This window comes from Lynx rufus, unplaced genomic scaffold (assembly GCF_022079265.1).
Source record: "Lynx rufus isolate CCGP_SWC_20201006 ecotype Redwood Valley unplaced genomic scaffold, mLynRuf1.p SCAF_8, whole genome shotgun sequence".
NCBI classification, from domain to species: Eukaryota; Metazoa; Chordata; class Mammalia; order Carnivora; family Felidae; genus Lynx; species Lynx rufus.
In genome coordinates this window covers 66,777,371-66,801,657 of record NW_025814896.1, presented here as the reverse complement: position 1 = coordinate 66,801,657, position 24,287 = coordinate 66,777,371, and the positions used below count along the sequence as shown (strand labels likewise).

Here is a 24,287-nt window from a genome sequence, read left to right as displayed (position 1 = left end):
GAGGAGAAAACCGAGGATCAGGGAGGTAAGAACCTTGTCCAGGCCACACAGATTGTGAATGGCAAATTCCAGACTCAGACTGCTGGGTGCCTGACACTGGGCATGGCACAGTTAGTTAAGCTGCAGGGTCCTGGTCCCCAGAGGCTTACTCGTCCACCCCGTTCTCACTCAACACCAGGCCTTTGTGCCTTTTTAGTTTCCAAGCACCTGATACCAGCAGCAACTTCTCCACCAGCTGAATGAAACAGGGACCCACAGATTGTCTGTCTTAGCATATATTTTATGCCTAGATCAGTATTGTAGAAATGATCAAGATTTCTGTACTTGCTGGTTCCCCAACTGTTTGAGAAAATTAGACTAGTTTTTGATATATGATTCTTTTAAAAACTAAAATACATACTTGGGCTTCAGCAGATGGGGGTGGGGGGATTCCTCCTGATATGGGGACCAGGATTCTCCAGCTCCCTGGATAAAGGGTGGAAGTAGGTGGAATTGGGGGCTGTGATTGAACTCCTCATCATTGTTTCTCTGGTGCTGGGCATGGCCTGGTATGTTGTAGCTTCTCTAACAAGACTAGATGGATGGACACATGGATGGAAGGATGGATAAGCAAACAGGTGGGTGGATGGATGAATTTTAAAATGTCCTTTTGGGGGCACCTGGGTGGCTCAGTTGGTTAAAAGTCTGACTTCAGCTCAGGTCACGATCTTGCATTTTGTGAGCTCAAGCCCCACATCGGGCTCTGTGCTGACAGCTCTGAGCCTGGAGCCTGCTTTGGATTCTGGGTCTCCCTCTTTCTCTGCCCCTCCCCCGCTCGTGCTCTGTCTCTCTTTCTCTCAAAAATAAACATTAAAAATTTTTTTTTAATAAATAAAAAATAAAAAAATAAAACAAAATGTCCTTTTGGCCCCAAAGACTCAAAACTAGGTCTAAAACACAAATCTTCTTCAACCAATTATAACTCATATCCGTTGCATTTCTGTGAAAGCACTTGTACGGTTTCTATCTACCTCTTGAAAGACAAGGGGATTCCCTATTCATTCTGATCACGTTCCGCTGGCCTGTAACAAAAACCGTATCTAAGGTAACAGCCCCAAGCTCAAGACTGCTTGCAAGCTACTACTCTGAGTTCCAAACCACAAAATAGGGGCTGACATGCTCAAGAAACCTGTGGACACCGTTTCCCAGAGCAGCTGCTCTGGTGATCCTAGAGGTGGAAAGCTTTCATGATTATGTCTCCTGGGCTGGCTCTGCTGGGGTAGCTTTTACCACAGCATAATGAATTCGGCACGTATTAGGAAAACCCAAGTAGCAGCCAAGGCAGCCAGCTGCTGTTCTAGAGGCTTCTCCCTATCATCTGCAGCCAAGCCCAGCCAGCATCAAAGGGAGATGAGGAAAACCCCACAGGTACATGGAAGCCAGGCTGAGCCTCAGGGTTCAGCTAAGGGATCAGAGCCCAGGAGGCTGGAATAGTGGTGTCCACACCTGATTGAAAATGTGACCCGCAGGGGAAGAGGGTACGAAACAAGGGCAAGGGAGAAGTCAGAGGCTATTTGGTCTCTCTGAGAAACCGCTCTGAGCCACAGAAGCCAGATCCAGATCCCAGGTGGAAAGCCCTCTGTAGATGAGACACCAAAGCTCTCCCCCAGATTCCTAAAGTTTCTAGACATGTGACAGGCTGGGTGTGAGCAAGAGGAAACAAACCAGCCAGCCCTGGAAGAGTGCCTCCTCCCAGCCCAGTGCACACAGCGTCTGGGCACTTCCTCTGCTTTGTGTGCTACAGGAATTCCCAGGACACCACCTGGCCAGCCGGCCTGCACCCTCTGAGTCTCCTGGGCAGGCCAACAAGTCACACGGCCTCTTGCAAAAGGGCAGGAGCTTCTTGGAGAGAAATCCCACGTTTAGGAAAATTCACTTTGGCTCCAAATGTAGGCCATTTTTTAGTAAAAGGCCATTCTCCACTTTGAGATATAGTAGGGTAGTTTGAGGGTTTGGGGTTGGGTGGGGGGATAATCTAATGGAAGGGCATCTGAACTCTGGTCCTGGGCTCCCAGATCAGGCAGAGGCCACCAAAAATGGCTAAGGGAGACAGAGTCCAGCCTCGGTCCCTGCCATCTCACATCGACAGGCACGTCCCTGCTTGCAAAGCCCTCCCTGAGCCTCGTCTCATTTGATCTTCAAAACTATCCCCTTGGCCTTTTTACAGATGAGGGAGCCAAGAATCAGAGCAGTTTGTAAGTGGCAGAATCCAGACTGCAGTCCAGGGCTTGGGCTCCATGGCCTGTGTTTTGGAAGTTATTTAGGGAGGTGGACATCATTCAATTCATGGCTGTGAAGATTATTAGTGTGTGACCTTGACCAAGACACAAACCTGCCCTGGACCTTACTTTTCTCATCTGCACAATGAGAACATATTAGTACTAGACTGAACCATATGAAATCGTTATTTTTTTCACATGGCTCAACATAAGGCTTCCCTCTATGAGATAATCGGCTCAGAACCTGGCAGAGAAAGGACCTATGAAATGTTCCTGCTTTCGCCTTTTTGCCTCCCACCTGTCATTCCTCAGCATGGGAAGGGGGGTTTCCCGAGACAGATGACTTCAGTGCAGTCTCATCCGAGAGTGGTAGGTGGTGAGATGGCTCAGGTGTGTGGGTGGGGGCAGGGTGGGGTACCAGTCTATGTCTGAGATGCCAGAAGTAGAAACTGGGGCTCAGTCTGTGGTTAGAGTGGGGGCCCATTTTCCATGAAAAGAGCATTGTTCTCCCATGAAAATCAAACCCTGCACTTGGTATTTCTATCCTCACCGCAGGCTAACCAGCTAGATGCCCCTTCTTCGAGCAACCACTCACCCCCTCACCAGCATGACCCTGCAAACCTTCTGGACCATGGCCTGGCTAAGGAAGGCTATAATCTCTCGCTGCCCCAGTCCAGTGTCCCTCTCCTGCCTCCCTGCCTGCAGACCCGGTGAGGTGGAGGAAACCCACTGACCAAAGCTCTCTGAACAAGTCCTATTACTGCATTGTCCCAGGTGTCCAGAGGAATATTAGTTTCAGGCTCTTCAGGGACCCAGCTCATGGGGTCTTGGTTTCTTAAACTCCCCTTCTACAAGCTGCTCTCAGATGTGCCAATTTAGCAAATTGCGTCCCCAACCTGGGGGGAGGTGGGGTGTCCCCAGCTCACAAGCTCTGAGGGACCCCTTAGCCAGAGGGCTGACATGCAGCCTTGGACTCCACCCAAGCACACCACGTGGGCAGCACCTGCACCCTCTGGCTTCCACTGCTCCAGCACACCCCTCCTCCGCCTCCCTCCGCCTCCCTCTGCCCAGTCCAGGCCATCCTTCTCACCATCCCCTGGGCCACACTCTCTCCTCCACTGAGGCTCCAGGGCCCATGCATGTGTATGTGTGAACACGTATCTGTGTGTGTATGTGTGTGTGTGTGTGTGGGGGGGGACTCATCTCCCTGCCTGAGGCAGGGGAAACGGGTCTTATGAAAACATCCAAAGAGCACTTCCTGCACACTTTGTCCAGCACACTTTATCCCTCCTCTGCTTTATTTCTCCACAGTACTCAGACACTAGCACCCTGGACATTGCAGTGGTTGATTAATTCATTGTCCACCTCCCTCACTAGAATATAAGGTCCATGAGGGTGGAGACTTTTCTCCGCTTGGTTGCTGCTGCCTTTCTGGCTTCCGGAACAGGGCCTGGCACAAAGTAGATGATAATAAATAGTTGCGTGAATGACTGAATTCCTTCTACAGGCACACTTACCTCTGTGCACTACTATCATCTAACAGGGGAAGGAACTGAGGCTCAAAGGCACTAGATTTGCCCATGGTCCTCAGGTGACAGCTGGCAGAGCTGGAAGCTGAATCCAGGCCTTGTGCCTTGAAAGCGCAGGCTCCTTCCACTCCCTCACACTGGCCCCAGAATCAGCACAAGGCTGCTCAGTGCACACTCATGACTTACTGATACTCATCTTTTGGAATCCCAGAAGAGGCGCTGGGGACTCAACTCAGTCCCTACTCAGGCCCCCAAATGCAGTCTGTGCACCAGACCCAAACCTAGTAGTCTAGGGAGCCTCGCCCCAGTGTGGGGCACAAGTCCAAGAATCCTGCTTTATGGACGTCTGTGGGAGGCTGAGCTGGGTCAGGACCCTGTGGCCTGTGCCTGAGCCCCGCAGCCCTACCCCATGGGGGCAGTGAAGGAAAGCCCTGGAGCTTACCATGGACTCACTGATGAGGAGCAGCAGGAGGGCTTCCTCAATATTATCCTTCGGGCAGTAGAGGCTGAAAGACACAAACGGTGGCCCTGGCTCCAGCACAGCCCTCTCAAAGCAGTGCAGCCGGCCTGCCACACCGGCCTTTCTGCCCCAGAGTCAGCAGCTGCCCCGGTAAGGTGACCCGCTCCTGCATAATTCACAGGCACCGGATAGCACCTGCAGCTCTTTATCAAGCCCCAGAGTTATGGATCTGAAAGACTGGGGTGGGTGGTGGGGCCAGAAATACTGCAGATGCTCCAGGGGAAGAAATGTCCCTTCCAGCACCCAGTGCTGCGTGAAGCAGCTGGGGCAGGGAGCCGGGAGCACAAATCCCACTTCCGGTTATTAAACAAATACAAGAGAAGGCACACAAAGACTAGTAGGAAGGCAGATACCTTCCAAATAATTCGATCTTCGGATGCCTTAGAGAATTCACTTCCCAACCCCATCCTGAGACTGTCTTCCCTGGTCTATCTGGCTCCCGCCGCTGCCTGCCTGGCAGTGAGCTGGGTGGCAGCTGGGGGCAAGTGCAGGGCAGAGAGAGGGGACGTCAGCAGGGCCGAACCCCAAGTGTTGCATGAGACCAGCAGAGCTTACTTGTCTCCTTCGTAGAGGTGAGGCTTCCGCAGGGCCTGCGTGATGAAGGAGTTCTCCTCCTTGCTCATGAACTCAGGCAGCGGGAGGGACAGGGGGCTCCAGTAGCACTCCTCACTCAAGGAATGTAGCAGGACCCCCGCCAGATGCTTGGCCGCCATCTGGCAGAAAAGGGAGGAAGTCAGACCTGGAACGCCCTCCACCACCCGGCCAAATCCGCCTGCCTTTGTTTGCAGTGTGCTGCCCCTTCAGGAGGCCTGCCTCTCCACCCCTGAGGAGCCCCCTGTTCTGTTTCCAGCACCCCTTCTGTTGGCCTTTGATGGCTTCTACTTCATCTCCTGTCCTCTTTCCTCTCCTAGACAAGATGTATGTTTCCTCCTCCTCTGGCCCCATGGAGCCCAGCACCGCTCTGAGTATTCAGCAAGCCCTTGCAGAGCATAAAGCCACTGGCATGGCAGCTCTCTTGACCAGATGGCTTTCTGATATTTGACCAAAAATTCTAGAGTGAGAAGCAGCTGTGGCTCTGACTTTGGGTGAATCAAAGCCTGAGAAGGTAGACCTGAATTGGGGCAGGAAAGTGAGTCCAGGTTATTTATTAGGTTCATAAACAATCCCTAAGAATTGGTGCAGCACCTTGCTAGGAAGGGATGACATTAGGTTTTAACTCTGATCTAACGCTAGGGGCTGTGGGCAGTGCTGTGACAAGGATGCTGACGGTGCCTCCCAGGCGTAGTGGGAGAGAATGCGGAGATTGATTAACAATGTCTGCCATGAGCACAGACAGGGAGAGGAGAAGCATGCGTGGGACACACTGTCATCCCTGATTCATAGGCTGCCTGCTAGCACTTCTGTTGTCTCCCACTGAAAGTGAGCCCTGAACAGGCCAGCCACAGCCAGCACCCAATCCCGAGGCCTCAGCCGTGTGTTATTACCACTTTGAAGTTCTGAGTTGCTTTGGTCTCCACGGTGCGTAGGACCTCCCGGAGCTCTCTCATCCCTTTCACGATGTTCCTAGAGGGAAGATAGCAGAAGCAGGGTCATTACCAGCCTAGCTCCCACAGACACCATCATCAAACCTGCAGATGTAAGTAGAAGCTGGCCCATTAGAGGTCAGAGTTGTAACACCAGGATCCTAGAAGCCCAGGATGTAGTTGATCAGAGAATAAGAAGGATCCCTCTCCCTCACAGTCCCCCAGGAACCCAGGCTTCCCATTCACTACCAGAAGGGGACCAAGATGGAATATTTCAAACAAGATGCTGTCTTGGCCCCAAAGCCTTGGCTGGTGTCAGATTTTCTGACTTGAATCAGCCTCAAATTCTTCATCTTCACCCACCACACCTGGTCAACGCTGGGGTCCATCCTCACCTCTCAGTCCCCATCACCAGAGCCCTAGACCAGCCTGCATCACCACAAAGGCCAGTATCACCTGTGCCCCCCCCAGCCCCTGCCAGCTCTCTGGGCCCTGAAATAATTTGCAAGCTTTTTAAAGTGTGACCGAAAGTAAAATATACATTTTAAATTGCAACCCGGTATGCACACACTTTCCTTACATAAAACTGAAGCAAGTTTCTTGACACATTACCTAGCTCTACTGTGTGCCGTCCACTCTGGTATTTTCTACTTTATGTCTCCCTCTACTCCTCTTTTTAAAAATGCTGGCTGCAGCCCACTGAAAAGAACTTGCAGCTCACTAGTTTGCACAACTCACTAGTTGTGGCCTGCAGTTTGAAACACTGCTCCATCGCTCCTGGAGGGGTCCACTTGACAGACAAAAGTCATCTTGTTCCTCCCCAGGCTGGTCCCTTCGTCAGAACCCCCAGGGCTTACAGAATCCAGTCTAGGTCCTCAGCAAGGTATCGCGGGGCTGAAGGGACTGCCCCCTTGCCTCTCTCCCATCTCATCTCCTGCCACTCAGGTCCATTTTTTTTTTTTTTTTTTTTTTTTTTTTTTTTATAAATTTTTTTTTTTTCAACGTTTATTTATTTTTGGGACAGAGAGAGACAGAGCATGAACGGGGGAGGGGCAGAGAGAGAGGGAGACACAGAATCGGAAACAGGCTCCAGGCTCTGAGCCATCAGCCCAGAGCCTGACGCGGGGCTCGAACTCACGGACCGCGAGATCGTGACCTGGCTGAAGTCGGACGCTTAACCGACTGCGCCACCCAGGCGCCCCTACTCAGGTCCATTTTGAACAACGGACCCAGGTAACCTATGTCAAGTCTTGGCACAGGCTCCTCCCACTGCCTTAAACAGCCCTTCCTCATTCACCCTCAGAAAGCCTTTCCAATATCACTTCCTCTTTGCAGCCAGCCCAAACTCCTCCCCATGCTCACCCTTTTTGCCTGTGTCCCTCTTGCACCCTGTTAATTCCTCTTCTGAAGCTTGACACTGTGTGGTCAGTTTCCATTCATGGGCTGACCCTTGGTGCGCTATGCTCTCCAAGGGCAGGGCTCCAGTCCTGCTGCTGAAGTTCAGCACTAGCACAGCTCCTGGCACACAGCATGTGCTCAGCAAATGTTTGAGCACCACCCTTCTCATTTCCTGTGGGGGTTCCCTGGATCACAGCTCACAGGGAAAGCAGAGGCTGCTGGGTGGTCAAATTCAGAAGTGAAAGACTACAGAGGGGTGAAGAGCCAAAGGTGGCAGCTAGGGAAGTCAAGGAGCCCCTCCCGCAACTTTCATGCACAAAACAGATTCCTAGGAGCTTTGGGGTATGGGGCCATAAAAAGAAAAATTTGCAGACCAAGTCCCTGCCTTATGGGAACCTCTGGTTTCAGAGAAGAAAGTAAAAATGTGCAAACGACTAACATTATAAACACAGATCCTCGTTTGTGGGGCTGAGAATGGAGGTAAAGACCCCTGGGATAGAGTCAGAGTCACAACGACCTTTCCTAGTCTGTCCAGAGCTTCTGAAGAACCAAGAGGGGCAAACAGGACAGGAAGCCACAGGGCCCTTAGAGACGAGTCAAGTTTGGGTACTGCTGCAGATACCATGTAGCCTGAGGAGGGGCTCACCTGTGGGCTGTGTACCGTCTCCTCCTCTACAAAATCAGGACTCCAGTTTGGACAGTGTCTCCTAGATTTCTGTCATCTGCATATCACATTTGTAATTGTTGCTACTAGCTGCACACCATCAGTGTTATTATTTATGCAATACTTTCCTTTACATCTTCTTTTTTACTTTAGTAAATACCTTCACAAAAAAATACCTGAAATTAGGGATTTGGTAGGCTAGGGTTTTTTTTTTGAAAATAGGTATTAAATATAGAAGTACTTATAAAAAGTTAGTCTGTATATCACTCAAAGCCATCTTGTGTATCACTAGAGGTAGAGCTTGGGAAAGAATAGATTAGACTACAGGTTCTCAAAGTGTGGTCCCTGGACCAGCAGCATCAGCATCCTGGGAACTTATTAACAATGCAAAGTCTGAGGCCCCCACTCCAGACCCAATGTATCAGAAACTCTGGGGCAGAGCCCGGCAGTCTGGGCTTTATCAAGTCCTCAGGTGCTTCCAATGGACTTTCAGTTTTGAAAACCACTGGTTTACCTGATCCTCAGTGTCTTCCACTTCCCCTATGCTAAGTAAGAAGCCAGGTTCCAGAAGGGACAACTTGACATGGAAAGTCCAGCTTTGCAGCCAGATTCTGAATCTGTGATCTTGGGAAAGTGAAGCAGCCACTCTGATTCTCATCTCCCATCCATAGGAGGATTCCTCACTTACTCATAGTGCGGTCAGGAAGATGAACATACGTGAAGCCCAAACGCACCCAGGCATGTGGTAGAGGCTCACTAAATATTATTTTCCTTTCTCCTTTTAATTTGGGTCCTAAAGATGACATCACATTATGTTTTCATTTGCCACATTATTTTGCATTGAAGTTTGGGACCGAATGAGTAGGGGGCAAGGGCCAGTAGTACCTGAGGGGATCTTCCAGCTCTAAGTCCATCTTTCGCTTTCCACCAGCCCCTGCCTCCCCAGGGGACATATAAGCAGGATTCCCCATAGACAAATCACACCCAGGGACAGACTGGCAGTCCCCAGGAGCCCAAGTAGGAGGAGTCTGCAGGAGAGGCCCTTTAGTCCCACTGAGGCCTCTGTCTTAGAAAAGAACCCAGAGTTGGACAGCAGGCCGTCGGCCAGGCCAGCTGAGGGGAGAGCTCAACATCAGCCACCACCAGGAGACAGAAAAGACAGACTGCATGAGCTCCCAGAAGAGAGCAGGACTGGCTGGCTCTGGGAAGTCTGTAGGAGAGCAATGCCCAGGAAGCTGGGCCAATGGCCACAGGCTGGGGCAAGGCTGGACCTAGGGGCTGCACCCTGGGACTGCCCCAGGGCCTTATGGCCCAGAGACAGCTGGTAGCTCCTGGGACTTGTGGGTGATTTTCCACTCTGTGGACTCCCTGCCAGCTTCCTCCCTGGCAGCCTGGCCCAGGCTGCTACCAGGAGCCCAGAGCCAAGAGGGACTATGGCCTCTCTTTCCCACTCCAGCCCAAGGACTGTTCTCTCCCTGCCTTTAGTCTCCACATCATCAACACTGGAAGAGGGCTCCCAGACCGGCGGCACTGGCATCACCCAGGGGATTCAGAGAAATGCAGGCTCTCAGGGATCCTGCCTCCCCCCAATACACACACAATTAAGGAATCAGAACTGCATCTTCACAAGATCCTATGTCCCAAAAGTTGTGTAATTTTACTATTTTCAAATCTGTAAGGGATTCTGGTATCTCAATAAGCTCCCAGGAATTCTTTAGCACAGCAAATAATTACCCTTGGGCATCTTTTGGGTAAATCCCAATTTTTATTGAATACACATAAAGAGAAAAACCAATACAGAGGCTTCAGTGGCCAGGGCTGTACGGGGAGAGATTCAGGCTCTCAACAGGCCTCAACCTGTTCTAAGATGCTGGGAACACCCTTCTGCCTCAGCTCATCCCTCCAGGAAATGGGAAATCAGATGGTTTCTCCCACCAGCCTGAGCTAACGCTAACCGTGCCAGGTAGAGCTGGGGCTTTTCCCAGTCCCGTGAGAGGGCGGCTTGAAAGATCTCTTTGTTCTGGTCTCTCACACTGACCTTTCTGAGCAAAGCTGCCACTTTAAACAATATCCAAACAGGGCCTCAGATCAACCCTGGCCCAGAAGCAGGCTGTGTGTGGAGAAGCCAGGAAGTGATTGATCCCAAGTCATGTTCCTGGCCGTCCAGGAAGAGAAAGACAGAGATGTACATGCAGTGATGGGTCATCTAGGGAGGCCTCTAGGTGGCAAGCTTCCCCCCTCTACCTCTTGCCGCCCCTCCCCACTCCCCCCACTGCCGGGCCCCTCGTCAGCAGCAGGCAGCGAACAGATTTTTTAAATGCTTTGTCCTATTCAGTCTTCACAGCTTCTGATGAGGCTGGTAAGGCTGGCTTGGTTCTTCCAGGTACCAGCACAATGCTTGGCACATAGAAGGCACTCAAGAAATCATTGTGGAATAAATAAACTCCCATTTTCCAATGGGAAAATTAAAGCCTGGTAGACGCCTGCCTTTTCAGGCCATCTAATTCCCAAGGGGGAGAGGCGAGCTTACCATAGGCACCAAGGGTTCAGATTTCACTCCCTTTACACTGAAATGATTCCTGAGAAAGATAATGCTTTCCTTTCCAGGCCATCTGAACTCCAGGACTTCTGGAATTCAGCTAACTGACTAGTCTTTACTAAGTACCTACTGTATATTCAGTACCTGGTCAACAGCCCTGTTGACAAGGGGCATTCAACAAATGCCCTGATAAAATGAACTGAGAGACAGAATGAGTGTCTCATTCATGGCCTGCAGGTAAGGAGCTCACAGTCTGTTAAATCAGCCACACTCAATTTATTCAGAGTTTAGCGAAGTGTTTTGCTTATAGTAGGTACTCAACAAATGTTTTGTTTTGTTTTTGGCTTGGTTTGATTTGAGAGAATAAGAAACTGCATGGAATTTATGGTTGAATGAAATCTAAACAGACACTGGTACATGTGACCCTGACCAGAAGTCCCCATTTCAGGGCTGGCACTAATTGTGTAAGAGAGGTTTCTGGCCAAAGAGCACAGCCAGTTGGCAGATCCCAACAGCTGGAGAGTTGAATCAGGAGACCAGGTCAGGTGAGGCTCAAATAGTTATCAAGCTGTTTACTCCTGCCATAGATCCATATCATCAGTTTCAAAAACTAAAGCTCTCCTCTTCACCCCAAGTCCCAGAAAAAGGGCATTGAGGACATCCAGGCAAGGAGATCGTTCCTCTCTAGCAAGGTGGGAGATGGGCAGTGGGTGCTAACAATAAATACAGGCTGTGCATTATGAGAGGCTGGAAGAGTGTGTTCTCTCCAATGGGCCTCAGAGGTGTCTCTGTGCCCCAAAGAGTGACACAGGCCACTAGGAGGCTCTCCTGGGCTTTCCTGTTGGATGACTCTGGCCCCTGAATCCCCCTTAGAACAATCTGTCTCCTGCCCTCCTCAGCACTACAGATAGTGGGAGGCTGCTGAGGACAAGACAAAATTGCTGCTGATCGAACACACCTCTCACGAGGTCATACCAAACAGCAGGCCGGGCTTTCTAAGGTGCCTCACCATTGGGCAGAGCCCCCCCACCGTCACCCCACCCCAGTCATCTGCAGCCCAGGCTGCCTTAGCTGCCTCTTGACTCAGCACCTAGCTGGCAAGGTGAAGCATGTGCAGTTGCGCACACAGACTCACACCCACACCCCCCCCCCAGAAAGGGAGAGTGCTTTTATAAGGCTGAACAATCTGCCAAGCCCCAGGAAACTCCCTTAGAAAGCACACACATTCCCTTCTCTATTGTTTGGTTTTGGTACAGTGTGCACATATTGCTTTACTAACTAAAAAAAAATTTTTTTTAGCATGTACAAAATGTACAGCCCACCTGGTTCCATACACATGGCTCAAGCTTATTCCCAGCCCAGAGCCAAGAAAAGGCTCTGTAGGTCCAGGCAGAAGGAAGGGAAAAAAACCACTCCAAAGAGAATGGCCTCTTGTCCACTCTGGGGGAGGAGCCTAGTCAGTTTATGTTCTTGTTTCTTGGGAGATGCCCAAAGACTCAGGTCCTAGTTGAGGTCAGGGCCCCGGACAGGGACAGTCAGCTTTCCTGGTATTGCATCGCCATTGGCTTCCCTTGCTGCCTCACCCCTGGAGCTGCTTCATGCAAAGGAGACCAAACCTCTCCCACCGCCAGGACTCTGGGCCCAGCTGCCATTGTCCGCAGTCATAAGAACACGTCAGAAAGGTGCCCTCTCCTGGCAGCAGGCTCTGCAGAACTACCTGGGACAAAGCTCCACTCAGAGTCTACGGTTGCCCTCTGGTGGCAGCGAGGGGAATTGAACCGCAGGGTCCCCTCCTTAGGGAGGGGGTCTCCCAATTCATGATTGTCCTTTTAGGTCAGTATTTTCAGTGCCAGGTCAGTTAGGAACCCTGTCATCAGCCACAGAGCAAGGGGAAGAAGTCATCTGGGGGGGAATTAACTGATGGATCAATAGGGCAAGGCCCCTGGAAAAAATGAATGTCCCTCAAACATACTAAGTGTGAAATACTGAGGCCCAGATTTAACCAAAGCTCAGAATAAAAGAAGAGCTGTTGGGAGTCAAGCAAATACCACCATATCCCATTTTTCACAGTGGAGAACACCATACCCTTTAAATTATGTCAAATCCTCAATTGGAGGGACAAGGGTGGACCATGGGACCAGGCACTGCTTGTGGCCATCTGGCCCCAAGGGCAGAGTACCCCAGGATCCACCCAAGGCCCACATGGAATGAGTGCCAGCTCGCAGATTCTACGCAGAAGCAGGTCCCACCATCTCCCCCTGCTCCTTAGGCCCCAAGGGAAGTCTTCTAACACCGAGAGGCTCCCTGGCCCCTGAGAGTCCCCCTATGCCAGCAGCACCCCCACCTCCCTGCCTTCCTTCCCTCCCATTAGACTTCTGATGGCTACATTCAGCTCCTTCACTGTCTGCTCAGTGCTTGGATGGAAGAAAGCTCCCTAAGGAGGGGAGCTCATCCTGTTCCTGGCTTCAAACCTGTTGAGTAAGGTGGGATGCCTGGTTCATGGCGGGCTCTCAGAGGCTTCTGTGAAATGAATGGTTGGACTATTTTCTGGGGGTTTTTTTGTTTTTTGTTTTTTGCCTTAGCCCCTACCCCCTACTGGGCTGTAACCTCTCAGAACATAGGGAATAGTTTTATCACCTTCCCAAACACCCCAAAAGCCCAGATGAGTGGGGGGGAGGCGGGGGTGGGTGTGGATTTAGCCAGCAGGAAATGGTTCTGGAGACCCTTAAAAGACTTTTCAGAGCTGCCCTGGAGGAGAAGACCCAATGTCAGCTATCGGGGTCCCAACCTACCCTGAACCTCTGCTTCTTGCAACTTAGGCTGAGACAGTGGTTCTCAACTGGGTGTGATTAGCCCTCCACCACCCAAGACATTTGTCAACATCTGGACACATTTTTGGTTGTCACACTTGGGGCAGGAAGAGCTACTGGCATCTAGTGGGTAGGTAGAGGCCAGGGATGTCGCTAAAGCCTACAATGTACTGGTATCTGGCTCAAAATGTCAACAGGTACTGAGGATGAGGAACTCTGGCTTAAGGTGACTTTTTGTTTGTTTGAACTTCCTAACAACAACAAATATATAAGAAAAATATTGGAACTGGTGATTCACCTAGGAAGATATAACTCTGACTTGAAGGCCGTTAACAGGTAGTTATGAAAGCTCCTACCATTTCGAGCGTGTGGAAGGGGAGGCCTCGGGCTGTGGGGGCACAGACCCCATTCAGCACCAGGCATGCTGCCTCTACCACCCGTTAGCTCTGCAACTTTGGGCAAGTTACTTCCCCTTCTCCTTTCTTCAGTAAATGGGAACATTATTAGTTCCTCTATGTTCACAGGATTCTGCCTGGCATGCAGCAAGTATTCAACAAGTATTAGCTACTGTTAAGAGGAAAGGGGTAAAGAAATTATTTAAAGTCCAGCTGGGCACACAGTCCACGCTTTAAATATCTGTCACATTCCCGGGCCACCTCTGGGCTGGACGCGGCCACAGGAAATGGACAGAGGGGCTGAGCTGTTGCCATGTGAACCGGGGACTGCTGCTCACACTAAAGCTTTCGAATGTTTGGGCTGTTTGCTTGGAAAGAAAAGATGATTCAGTTTCCATTGCTCTTTATTTGGGAGGCACGGGGTGGGGGCGAGGGGGGTGGAGAAGAGTCAGCATCCTGGCTTTCAGCACTGAAATTTGTTTTAGGAGGAAAAGAGGATGAAGGGTGGGGAGCAGAGTGACAAGAACAAAACAATATCACTTGGGCTTTCCTGGAGGGGTGAGGGTTGGTGAATGTTCTGTCCACCGCTGGCGGCATCACCACCACTCACACGCACACACACACACACACAGCCAGAGTGTGCAGAACACAGGCAGGGAGGAACAGCCCCACCAGGAGGGTGGGACCAGCTTCGGGAAGAGGAGCCACCCGCTGAGAATGGTGACTCAGGGTCCCAGAGGGACAGAGACAGCCTTGAGTCAGTGGAGCAAGGATCAGCCCAACCATCACCAGGGCTCTGTCCTTCTCCCACACACTCCCAAACAGGAAACTACATGGGTTTTAAGGCTGCTCAGATCCAAAGCTGGAATCCTAGTGGGTTTCCACTAGGGGCACTAAGGGGCAAGCTACTCAACCTTGTCGAGTCCTTTGTCTGCTCTCAAGCATTCTGGGGTCACCTGACTTCCTTCACAGGGTGCTGTACACTGAGCACATGGTCTAGCCTAGCACACAGCAGGTGCTTGATAACTGCCGGCTCTCTCCCTCCTTCCTTCCTGGCTGTCCTTGACGGTCACCTTAACCTCATCACACCTGCAGCAAGTGTGGTGTGGGGAAGGGCAGCAGGCAGCCCCAAGAAGACTGCAGCGGAGAGGTGGGGAACAGCAATCCCCTCCCTGTGCTCTGAGCTCTGTACTCAAAGTGTCTTTTCATTCCTGCCTCTCCTTGGACCCTCACACCCCTCACACACACAGGACAAACAGGAACCCCCTGTTTGAGGAAGGAAGCAGAGCTGGAGGGTGGAAAAGGAACCTGCCCAGGGTTGCTGTGTGGTCTCCCATTCCCAGGCCTTGGTGACCTCCGGATGGCCAGGGTGCCCCTGAAATCTTCACACTGGAAGCTGAGGCCATGCCTTCCAAGCTGGAGCCCACTCACTAGGCTGGAGCACCTGGGGGCAGCAGCAGGATCTCATTAACCTCAGGGTTTCTGCTGTGGGCAGGGGAGCCTACTGGGCAGGAGCATCAGCTGGCTCCGCCCAGGACAAGTCACTTACGTCCTCTGGGCCTCCATTTCCCACCTGTAAAATGGGGATGTAACAAGTGCACCTGCCTCAGAGGACTGCTAGGACCATGAAATACACATGAAACAAAGCACTTACCAAGTGCCTTGCACAAATTCAGCATGTATTTTAAGATAATTAATATCTGTTAAAGGAAAGCATGAAGGGGACAAGACACCGAAATCACCAAGATCCCCTCCTTACAAAATCTACTCCTAGGGTCTGCCATACAGAAGGGCTCCTCCACCCTTTGTGCCTACAGTAGGCCTTGGGAGCGAGGGCCTCTTAAACGCAGAGCAGGTGTCAGTCAACAAATTTTCTCCAAAGGGCAAGGGAGTAAATATTTTAGGATTTGCTCTCTACTCCACTCTGGGAGAGAGACAATATTAAACAGTAGGTATGGCCATGCTCCATTAAGATGTTCTTTGCCAAAACAGGCAGAGGCAGACCCACACTGCAAAGGTTCGGCTAAGGTGGCATCTCTTCACATCCCCCATCCATCCCTGAGAGCTATGCCTGCCGAAAGAAGGGTGCCCCGGGGGAGCGGGCGGAGCCAGGCAATGGCGGTCTGCAGCTAGAGAGAAGTAGCCAGGTGGCAGCTGTCTGGGCAGTAAAAACAGGAACTAGCCCACTGGGCCACTGTATCTCTAAAACTGAAGTTCAGCAATCAAAAAAGGACAAGAGAACACAGACAGTGGAGGTGGAGCAGAGGCAGCATGCTTCCCAGGGTCCCTGTGATGTCCCTCGGTCCCACACCTCCCCAGCCACAGGGTGGTCCGAGGAGCCCAGGGCTCTGGGGCCAGCCCCACCCTTGGGGGTCAAGCTGCCTTGGCTCTCTGGGCCTCCTGGTCCACGTGTCCCAAACGGTGACACCACAGCCTCCCTGACCTAGCACTTGAAAAAATAAAAGAAAAAAAACACGGTGTGAAGTTCAAGTTTGGGCCAACAGCCTACCCAGCTGTGGACTGCCACAAAAAATAACAGAACTGATAACAATGCCTTTGATTTTCTAAGCAGCTGGGATGGATCAGGAGCTCTGGGCAGTATTCTCACATGAGAGCAGGTGACAGCTGCCTCCTGGTTGGGACCTTTCTGCCCTGTTCTTACCATTCAGAAAACAGGGACTTGAGCAACAGCCTCTCATCTAACAGCGAGGGTAGGGTGGAGAGAGAGGAGGACAGCACAGGCCTCTTCCAGGCCAGGGGTCCAGCTAGGGCAGGACTGGCCCCCTCTGCAGGCGTGCACCTCTGTGTACCCTAGCCCGACAAGATGTGAACACACCAGCCCCCGCCGATCCTCTCGAGAGAGCACACACGCGCACACACCCAGATCTGAGAGGCCAGACTCCACACGACTGGCGTCAGGAACACCCCGGCCCAGAGGAAAATGTCCAGGTCCCGCTTAGCTGCCAGCAACCTACCCCTTCTTCAGGTTTGTCACATAAGCGCTCTGGAGGGCGGCTTCCAGGAAGTAGGTGAGCTCATAGTCAACTGGGTGAGAGCCTTTCAGATGCCGTGATGTGGTGTTATTTGTGATCTGGGAAGGGGAACACAGAGAGAGCCGCTGTCTCAAAGTTGTGAGTTGGAGGGGCTGGGGTCACAGCCAGCCCCGGTGGAGGTGGCAGTCCCGTTACCATCCCAAGTCTCTGGCTGCCTCAGGGACGCGTGGTGCGATTCTCAGGCTAAATCCAACCTAACTTGCTTTTGTTTAAAATATGTCTAAAACACTCTCTCCTCATCCAAATGCTGGATGCCCACAATAGCCCTACAAAGCTTGTTTTGTCTATATTTTACGGATGAGGAAACTGAGGCTCAGAAAGTGCCTAAGGTCACAAAGCTGGCATGCACCTAGACCTCAAACTTCAGTCTGGCCAGTTATAGGGTCAAGCTATTTCTACTACTTCCTGGTTCATTCATTCAACAAACACTTGAGTGCCTACCATATACCAGGCACTGTCCCTGTCATATAACCATGGAATGTCAGCACAGTCTAACTGGCTAAGACTCCTGGTTCCAGGGAAGCCTGAGGAGCAACTGTGGTATTAATGAGCTGTCCTTAAGCCTCAGCTCTAAGAGGACCACCCAGCCCCACTGAGATAGGCCTGCCTTTATTAGGCCACCTCCCTGCCCTGATCCAAGACACTAATCAGTGAGCCATCTTGTCTTTTAGAAATTGAAGTAGATTTAAGAGAGGTTCTTAGTTCCTTGGAGCTTGGGGCTGGGTCTGAGGAGGGACATGGCACCATTTCTGAGAATGCACAGGGTCCTGTGGCCTGCCCTTCCCTGACCCAAGATAGCTAGCTCCCAGGGCCCATTTGTCTGCCCAATGCCACAGGACACTGATTCCAGCCCTACCCACCATTACAGCTCATCACCGTAAAAGTTGAAAGCCTAGGCTTCTGGATGAATGGGAGACCATCTTTTTCATGAAAGTTTTCTCCAAAACCACATGCATTTCCAATGTGAAGAGCTCCTAAAACACTGTTGTCTAGCAGTGATCCATGTGACCTCAGCAGAGGTCAACTCAGCCATGCCAGTCTCCAAGTGGACTTCCGCCAGGGAATGCACTCGAGTCCTGTTTTTGCTGAGTCCCCCAATAACTTTTCCTTTCCTCCTGAAACCCAATCAAGTAAAAGGACTCTAGGGTAGTGACACCCAACAGGGAGGCGATTTTGCCTTCCAGGGACATTTGGCATATCTGGAGACATCTTCAGCTGCCACAACTTGTATTTTATAATACACAAGGTTGCCCCACACAGCAAAGAATGATCCGGCCCTGATGTCAATAGTGCTGAGGGTTGAGAAATCCCACTCTGGGGGAATCGGCCTGGCCTGGACGACTCCTCCTACAGGGCCTGTCACAAAACAGGTGCTGGGTTGACATTTTGGCACTTGCCAAAGTAGGTAAGGTCAAATGTCTCTGGGCTCTGACTCTCAGCTCATAACCACCTCCTTCAGGATGCCAACCCAGGTCTACTCTGCCATATAGCACCCGCCTTCCAGCATCTACGAACCATCTACTGAACAGCATGCCTAGGCACCACCCCCGAATTCTCCCCTGCAAGTAACCGGAGCCACACTCCCAGGGTTCCAGTCCTGCCAATGCCACTTAGTAACTGTCTGAACTCTGGGAAATCATTTAACTCCTCCCTAAACCAGGGTTTCTCGCTTGGGAAATAGGAACAACAGGGCCTATCCCAGCCAGTGGGTGTGAGGGTTAAATTCAAGAATGACTGTAAAGTACTCAGGAGTACTGCCTGACACAAGAGCAGTATCTTTGTTAAATATAGCTGTCTGCCGTCCTCCCATTAAACCAAGAGCCCCCCAGAAGGGAAGACCCGGGGTAACATCTGCTAACACCAGAACCACTGTCCTGCCAACAGTTTGACAGCCCCCTTCCCAACCCCCACCCATCCCCCTGCAAGGGGGAGCTGGGAGAAGAGGACGCCCGAGGACTTCCAGGCCCCGACTTGCCGGCACTGCTGGCCTCTGAAAGGCTGGGACAAAGGGCCCCAAGGCCTCCCCTCCCCGAGGGGATCTAGTAGGGAGCTTCCTGGCCACCTGAGGAGAGGGAAGGATGCCTAAGTGCAAGGACCAGCCAACACCTCTTCCAAAGGGACCACGGTGAGCAAATGGTTGTATCTCTCTAAACCTCATCTGTTAGGGATAAGTACAACGTCTACCTCATACAGTTGCTGTGAGGATTACACAAGTTACAGGTACAGATATAGGGCCATCATATTTGGTCGTCCGAGCTGAGCTCATCCAGGAGGCTCTGGGCTCCCACAAATGGTACGGACTCATTTAGTTATTAAATAAATAAATAGAAGAGTCTGGAGGCAAAGGGTCTCACTCTGACAGAAGAGGTATACTGTGATAAGCTTTCCAACCAATGAGGCGGAGTGGCGTCGCAGGGGCGGAGGATGCCTTATCCTAGTACACACAAGGGTCACCCACAGGCTTAGTGGGGGGCTTGGCATGACAGGCGCTCAATAGAGGCAGCTATAAGCAGAGTGCTCACCTTCTCCAACTCCTGCAGGAACACCTGCGCAATCCAGGAGGCCCTCTCGAAGCAGGTGATCACTTCCTCCTCCCTCTCAGTCAGGCGGTGGCGGGAAGCAATGGAGTTGGGCAGGCGTTCTAGGGAGAGGCCTGCGGGAGGAAGACAGCACCTTAGACGTGCCCTGCCCCGGCCCCCCAACCCCAGGCCCTGCCCACAGACCCAGGGAGACCTAGGCTCAGGAGCAGCCAGTGAGGGGCAAGGTCCACAGTGGCAGGGAAGGAGGAGGCTAAAGCAGTGGTGGTGGTATAGGCGGCAGCTGGGGTCAAGCTGCGGGCTGACAGCGGGGACACCCAAGCCCCACACGGGGAACTGCACCGTGGCACCTTTCCTGCCTACCCTTCCAGGCCAGCTCCCACAGGAACCATTCCTGACCCTCCCTCCAAGTTGCAGGAGTGCCCCCAGGCACTGGTTATTTATCTACACTGGTTATTTACGCCCAGCTCTTCTCTCCCCGCTTTAGCCGAAAGCTCCATGTGGGCAACATGTGAGCTTTTCTGCACCACTGCAGTCCCTAGTATCTGCACACAGCAGGCACCCAGGCTAGGCGGCACTTTACAGGCACCCTTCCACGGAACCAGTTTCTACCTCACCTAAGTTATTTGTGCATAGGTCAGTCTGCCTGAAGTGGACAGCGGCTGCCTCTGCCCTCCAGGCAGCCACTGCCTGTTCTCTGGCCCCAGAGCCTCGCTTTCCCCGTGAACACCCCTCCTGCAGCTGCAGAGCATGAGGCCCCCACTCCATCTCCCGGGCAGACCCATCATCAGGGCCACAGCAACTGGCTAAAGATGAGCCCTGGAACTTTTAACTTTTTCCACTGGGGCTGGGAAGCTGGGAGGAGGTCAGCCTGAAATGCTAGGGAAAGCCTGCCTGAAAATGAAGCTACACAAGGTGAATACAGTCAACACGATCGAGCTATACATCTGCAAACGCTTGCAATGGTACGTTTTGTTATGGCTTTTTTTTTTTTTTTTAAAACCACAATTACATTTTTTTAAATCAAATCAAATCATGGCTCTAAAGCAAAAACAAACAAAACAAAAAACCCCAAAACGAAACCAAAATGAACCCCCCCCCCAAAAAAAAGGTAAGAAGCCCAGAAGGGAGAGCACTGTTATGCTTATTAGCTGTTAAGCCATAAAGGAAGACAACTATATTTGCATTAGTTTTGGGTTTTTTTTAAGACAAGAAGAAGACTGAATAAACTCTTAGTAATGGGGAGAAAAATCTACAGGGTAAAGATGAGTCAAGATGGAAGAGGGCAGATTCCTAATGACACCGTTTGAGTGCCCTGCCTGAATCTCTACCCCCTGAAACTTCCCAGTATATGAGCCCATAATACCCCCACCCTTTTTAGGGTGAAGTCAGCTTAAAGTGTGTTTCGGTCACATGGGACTAACACACAGACCTGACTAGAGAGTACTGTCCTGGACTGTTGCTTCCTAATGGGCAGAATCCAGTCGCTCCCACCTTTGTGTCCCACACGGTACTTTACACGAAACAGATGCTCAGGATGAACTTCCTGGAGGAGCTGTAGGAATAGAACCCCCAACTCTCTCCTGCCCTCCAGCTGATGACCATGCCCTCAACACTTCCCCACCCTTCCTCTTCCTCCCTCATTTTAGGCTTGACCTTTTTTTTTTTTTTAAGTTTATTTATTCATTTTGAGAGCGAGAGAATCCCAAACAGGCTCTGCACCATCAGCGTGGAGACGGATTCAGGGCTTGATCTCACAAATTGTGAGATCATGACCCAACCTGAAGCCAAGAGTCGGACGCTTAACCAACTGAGCCACCCAGGTGCCCCTGTGCTTTACCTCTTGAGGGGATGACCATATCAGCCTCCTAACTGGCCTCCCTGCCTCATGTCTTGTTCTATTCCACCCTGCACACTGTTCCCAGGGTGATCCTTCTAGAACTCCACCACTTCAACCCTCCAGGGATCCCCAGGGCTATAAGGTATGGTCCAAACTCCTGGCACTCCATCCCAGGTCTGGGCCCAGCTGTGGGACAGGAAGGAACCCAGCCAGCAGCATGTGTCTCAGGGGAGCCACAGAGCAGCCATATCGAGACAGATCCGCTCTAGGGCTTCTGGAGTAGCTGCACCCTCTAGGTGCCTCTAGGATTCCATCCCTGTCGCCTGCCCAGCCTTGGCTCTCACCATATGCCACAGGCTGAATGTTTGTGTCCTCCACCCCCCAAGTCATATGTTGAAAACCTAGTGCCCAAGGTGATTGTATTAGGAGGCAGGGGTCTTTGGGAGGTGATGAATGGGGTTAATAGCCTTATAAAAGAGACCCCAGAGATCCACCTCACCCCTTCTGCCACATGATCACACAGCAAGAAGTCAGCAGCCTGCAACCTGGAAGAGGGTCCTCACCATAATCTGACCATGCTGGTGCCCTAATCTCAGATGTCCAGCCTGCAGAGTCATGAGAAATAAACGTCTGTCATGTTGATGCCACCCAGTCTGTACTTTGTTACAGTAGCCCGAGCTAAGACACCACAACTGCTGCATCCACACCCAACCTCCTGTTTCCAATGCTGACCTTGCTCAAGCCATTCCTCCTGCCTGGGATGCATACCCCTGCCGAATCTCCCAAGTCTGCCCAAAATTACCACTCACCTTCCGCCCTGCTGAGGGCTGCCCCCTCCTAATACACCCCGGTATAACCAACTGATCCCTCCTGGGGCCCCAGTCTATGCTTTACATACTCCTGCCCCACCATTTCTTATATTTATTTACTCACATGCATACCCAGCCAGACTGTAAACTTTGAAAGGCACCAACCTTATCACGTTTGCCTTTCTACAAACTGGCACATAGTAGGCACTTAGCAAGCCCTGGCTGGCCAGCTGAAGAAATGGCAAGCCTGATCATGTCTGACAAAGTACAAAGTGCCCTGCAAATACAAGGTAAGGAATTACTGTTTTTCTTGGCTAGATCCCAACTCATATGGATTTAGTGACCTTGCCCTCTGCCAGGCTGGGGCGTGAACAGGTCCAAAGGTTGGGGTGACTCGGCCGGGGAGAAGGCAGGCACAGAACGTGGAGGCCCTTGCTCAACACAAATACTCAGTTACCGGGGTCACCGAGGGTCAACGTGCCTCCTGCCAAATGACTCATGACCAGGAGGGGAAGAGAGCACTAAACGGGATAGAGGAAGAGTGGGAGTCCTGGAGGAGACGCAGAAAGCAGACAGAAGGCAGGTGCCACCGCTCACTGCTGGTGCCGGCCCTGCTTCCTCCTTCCCAGCTACGTACCCTGTCCACCCTGCAGGAAGGTGGTTCAGAGGCCTGGCCTGGGAGACCAGCTGCAGATGGCAGGAGGGTGCAGCTACTCCAGAAGCCCTAGAGCGGATCTGTCTCGACATGGCCGCTCTGCGGCTCCCCTGAGACACATGCTGCTGGCTGGGTTCCTTCCTGTCCCACAGCTGGGCCCAGACCTGGGATAGATAATGCCAGCCGCTTGGCCTGCTCGGGCTGCCAGTCCCAAGCCTCCATTGTTGGCTGACCACTACAAAGTGGTGAAATTAGTAACATGTGTCTGTGGGGCCTCTGCTGTCCATTGCTTCATGTGTTCCCTCCACTCCCAGCAGAGGCCTCTCGGCCACGCTTCTCTGGGCATTCTAAGTCCCAGCCTCCTGGAAAACTCACAGCAAAACCACCTCCTCCCAGAGGCCATCTTAGGCCTCCTGACCTCAGAACCAATGGAACATTTTATCTGCATCTCCTTTGCGTATGTCTTTTTTCCACCCTGTAACCAGCCTCTCTGCCCGTGCTCTAGCACGCTTTCTCCTGCTCTGTTTACAAAATGCTTCTTGCTGAATTCATAACCAAACTGGCATATATTTATACAATGGAACACCACTCAGACCAACAAAAGGACAGACTCTTGATACATGTACAACCTGAATGAATCTCCAAGAAATTGGGTTGTGCAGCAGAAGCCAGATACCAAACAAGTACAATGCTATAGGATTTCAGTTACATGACATTCAAAAAAAAGGCAAAATTATAATCTGTATTAATAGAAACTAACCAGTTATTGGGAGTGGAGAGAGAACCAACTGGAAAAGGGCCTGCAGGAAACTTCTAGGGTAATGGCAATGTTGCCGTTACTGTGGTGTTGGTTATGTGGGTATTTACACTTGTCCAACTCACCAAATCATACACTTAAGATTGGTACACCTCACTGTATAAACATTTATAAAAAATAATGCATATAATGCCTTTTCCAAAGGAAGCAATTGTGACAGCAGAGAACTAAAAGATGGAGGTAGAAGAGCTATGGTCACTAAGGTGGTCCTCTGTGAAATAATTTCCAATATACATAAGACCAAACAGCTTCCTGGAGCTTGGCAATGGCTTCTCCAAATGAGGGTGATAGTCCAGTCACCCAGTTCTGCCCATAAAAAGGGGCTTCTTGACCTTACCTTTTTTTTTTTTAAGTTTCTTTATTTATTTTGAGAGAGAGAGAGAGAGAGAGAGCAGAAGCAGGGGAGGCAGAGAGAGAGAGAGAGAGAGAGAGAGAGAATCCCACGTTGACTCCACACTCAGTGCGGAGACCAATGTGGGGCTCCATCTCATGAACCCTAAGATCATGACCTGAGCTGAAGTCAAGAATCAGATGTTTAACCAACTGAGCCACCCAGGTGCCCTGGGGCTTCTTTATATTTGCTCTTTGACTCCCATGAAGGTCCATTTTCCTGTTCATAAACATCTGATCGAAACCCACTAGAGACTCCAGCCCTTGGGTCCCTTCACCCTCTGCCTGCCCCTTGAGCATTTCTGCACAAGTGGCCAAACCACAACACTAGATCCAAGATGAGACAGACGGGCTGCTCCTGAGCCTGGCCCCACAAGACCCCAGTGGTTGTCACACAGCCCTGTGAGCCGGAAGGAAGCCAGGGGCTGCCAGGAAGCCCAGGGGACCTCCTCTTGATTCCCACTGGCAAAGGTGCCTTTCTGTGAAAACACCCAGCTTTACAAGCCAAGGGAAGGTCCCTTTCAAGAAGAGTGCTTGCTTTTTCACTAAG

The 24,287-nt window shown here is 51.4% G+C and overlaps 1 protein-coding gene across 4 annotated transcripts in view; it reads right to left on the bottom strand.

The window, feature by feature from the left end:
• Window positions 1-24,287, bottom strand: part of TTC7A (tetratricopeptide repeat domain 7A) — a 120,542-nt gene that overhangs the window by 70,123 nt on the left and 26,132 nt on the right. For 2 of the 4 annotated variants that reach the window (XM_047068490.1, XM_047068489.1), the window contains exons 4-8: window positions 19,212-19,342; window positions 16,612-16,727; window positions 5,792-5,870; window positions 4,863-5,020; window positions 4,230-4,293 (exon numbers count right to left, since the gene is read on the bottom strand). In XM_047068490.1, the coding sequence (XP_046924446.1) occupies window positions 4,230-4,293; window positions 4,863-5,020; window positions 5,792-5,870; window positions 16,612-16,727; window positions 19,212-19,342 (548 nt within the window). Of the gene's footprint in view, window positions 1-4,229; window positions 4,294-4,862; window positions 5,021-5,791; window positions 5,871-6,568; window positions 6,667-6,687; window positions 6,748-16,611; window positions 16,728-19,211; window positions 19,343-24,287 lie in introns of those variants that run through there. The other 2 variants (XM_047068491.1, XM_047068492.1) reach the window with 2 other exon arrangements.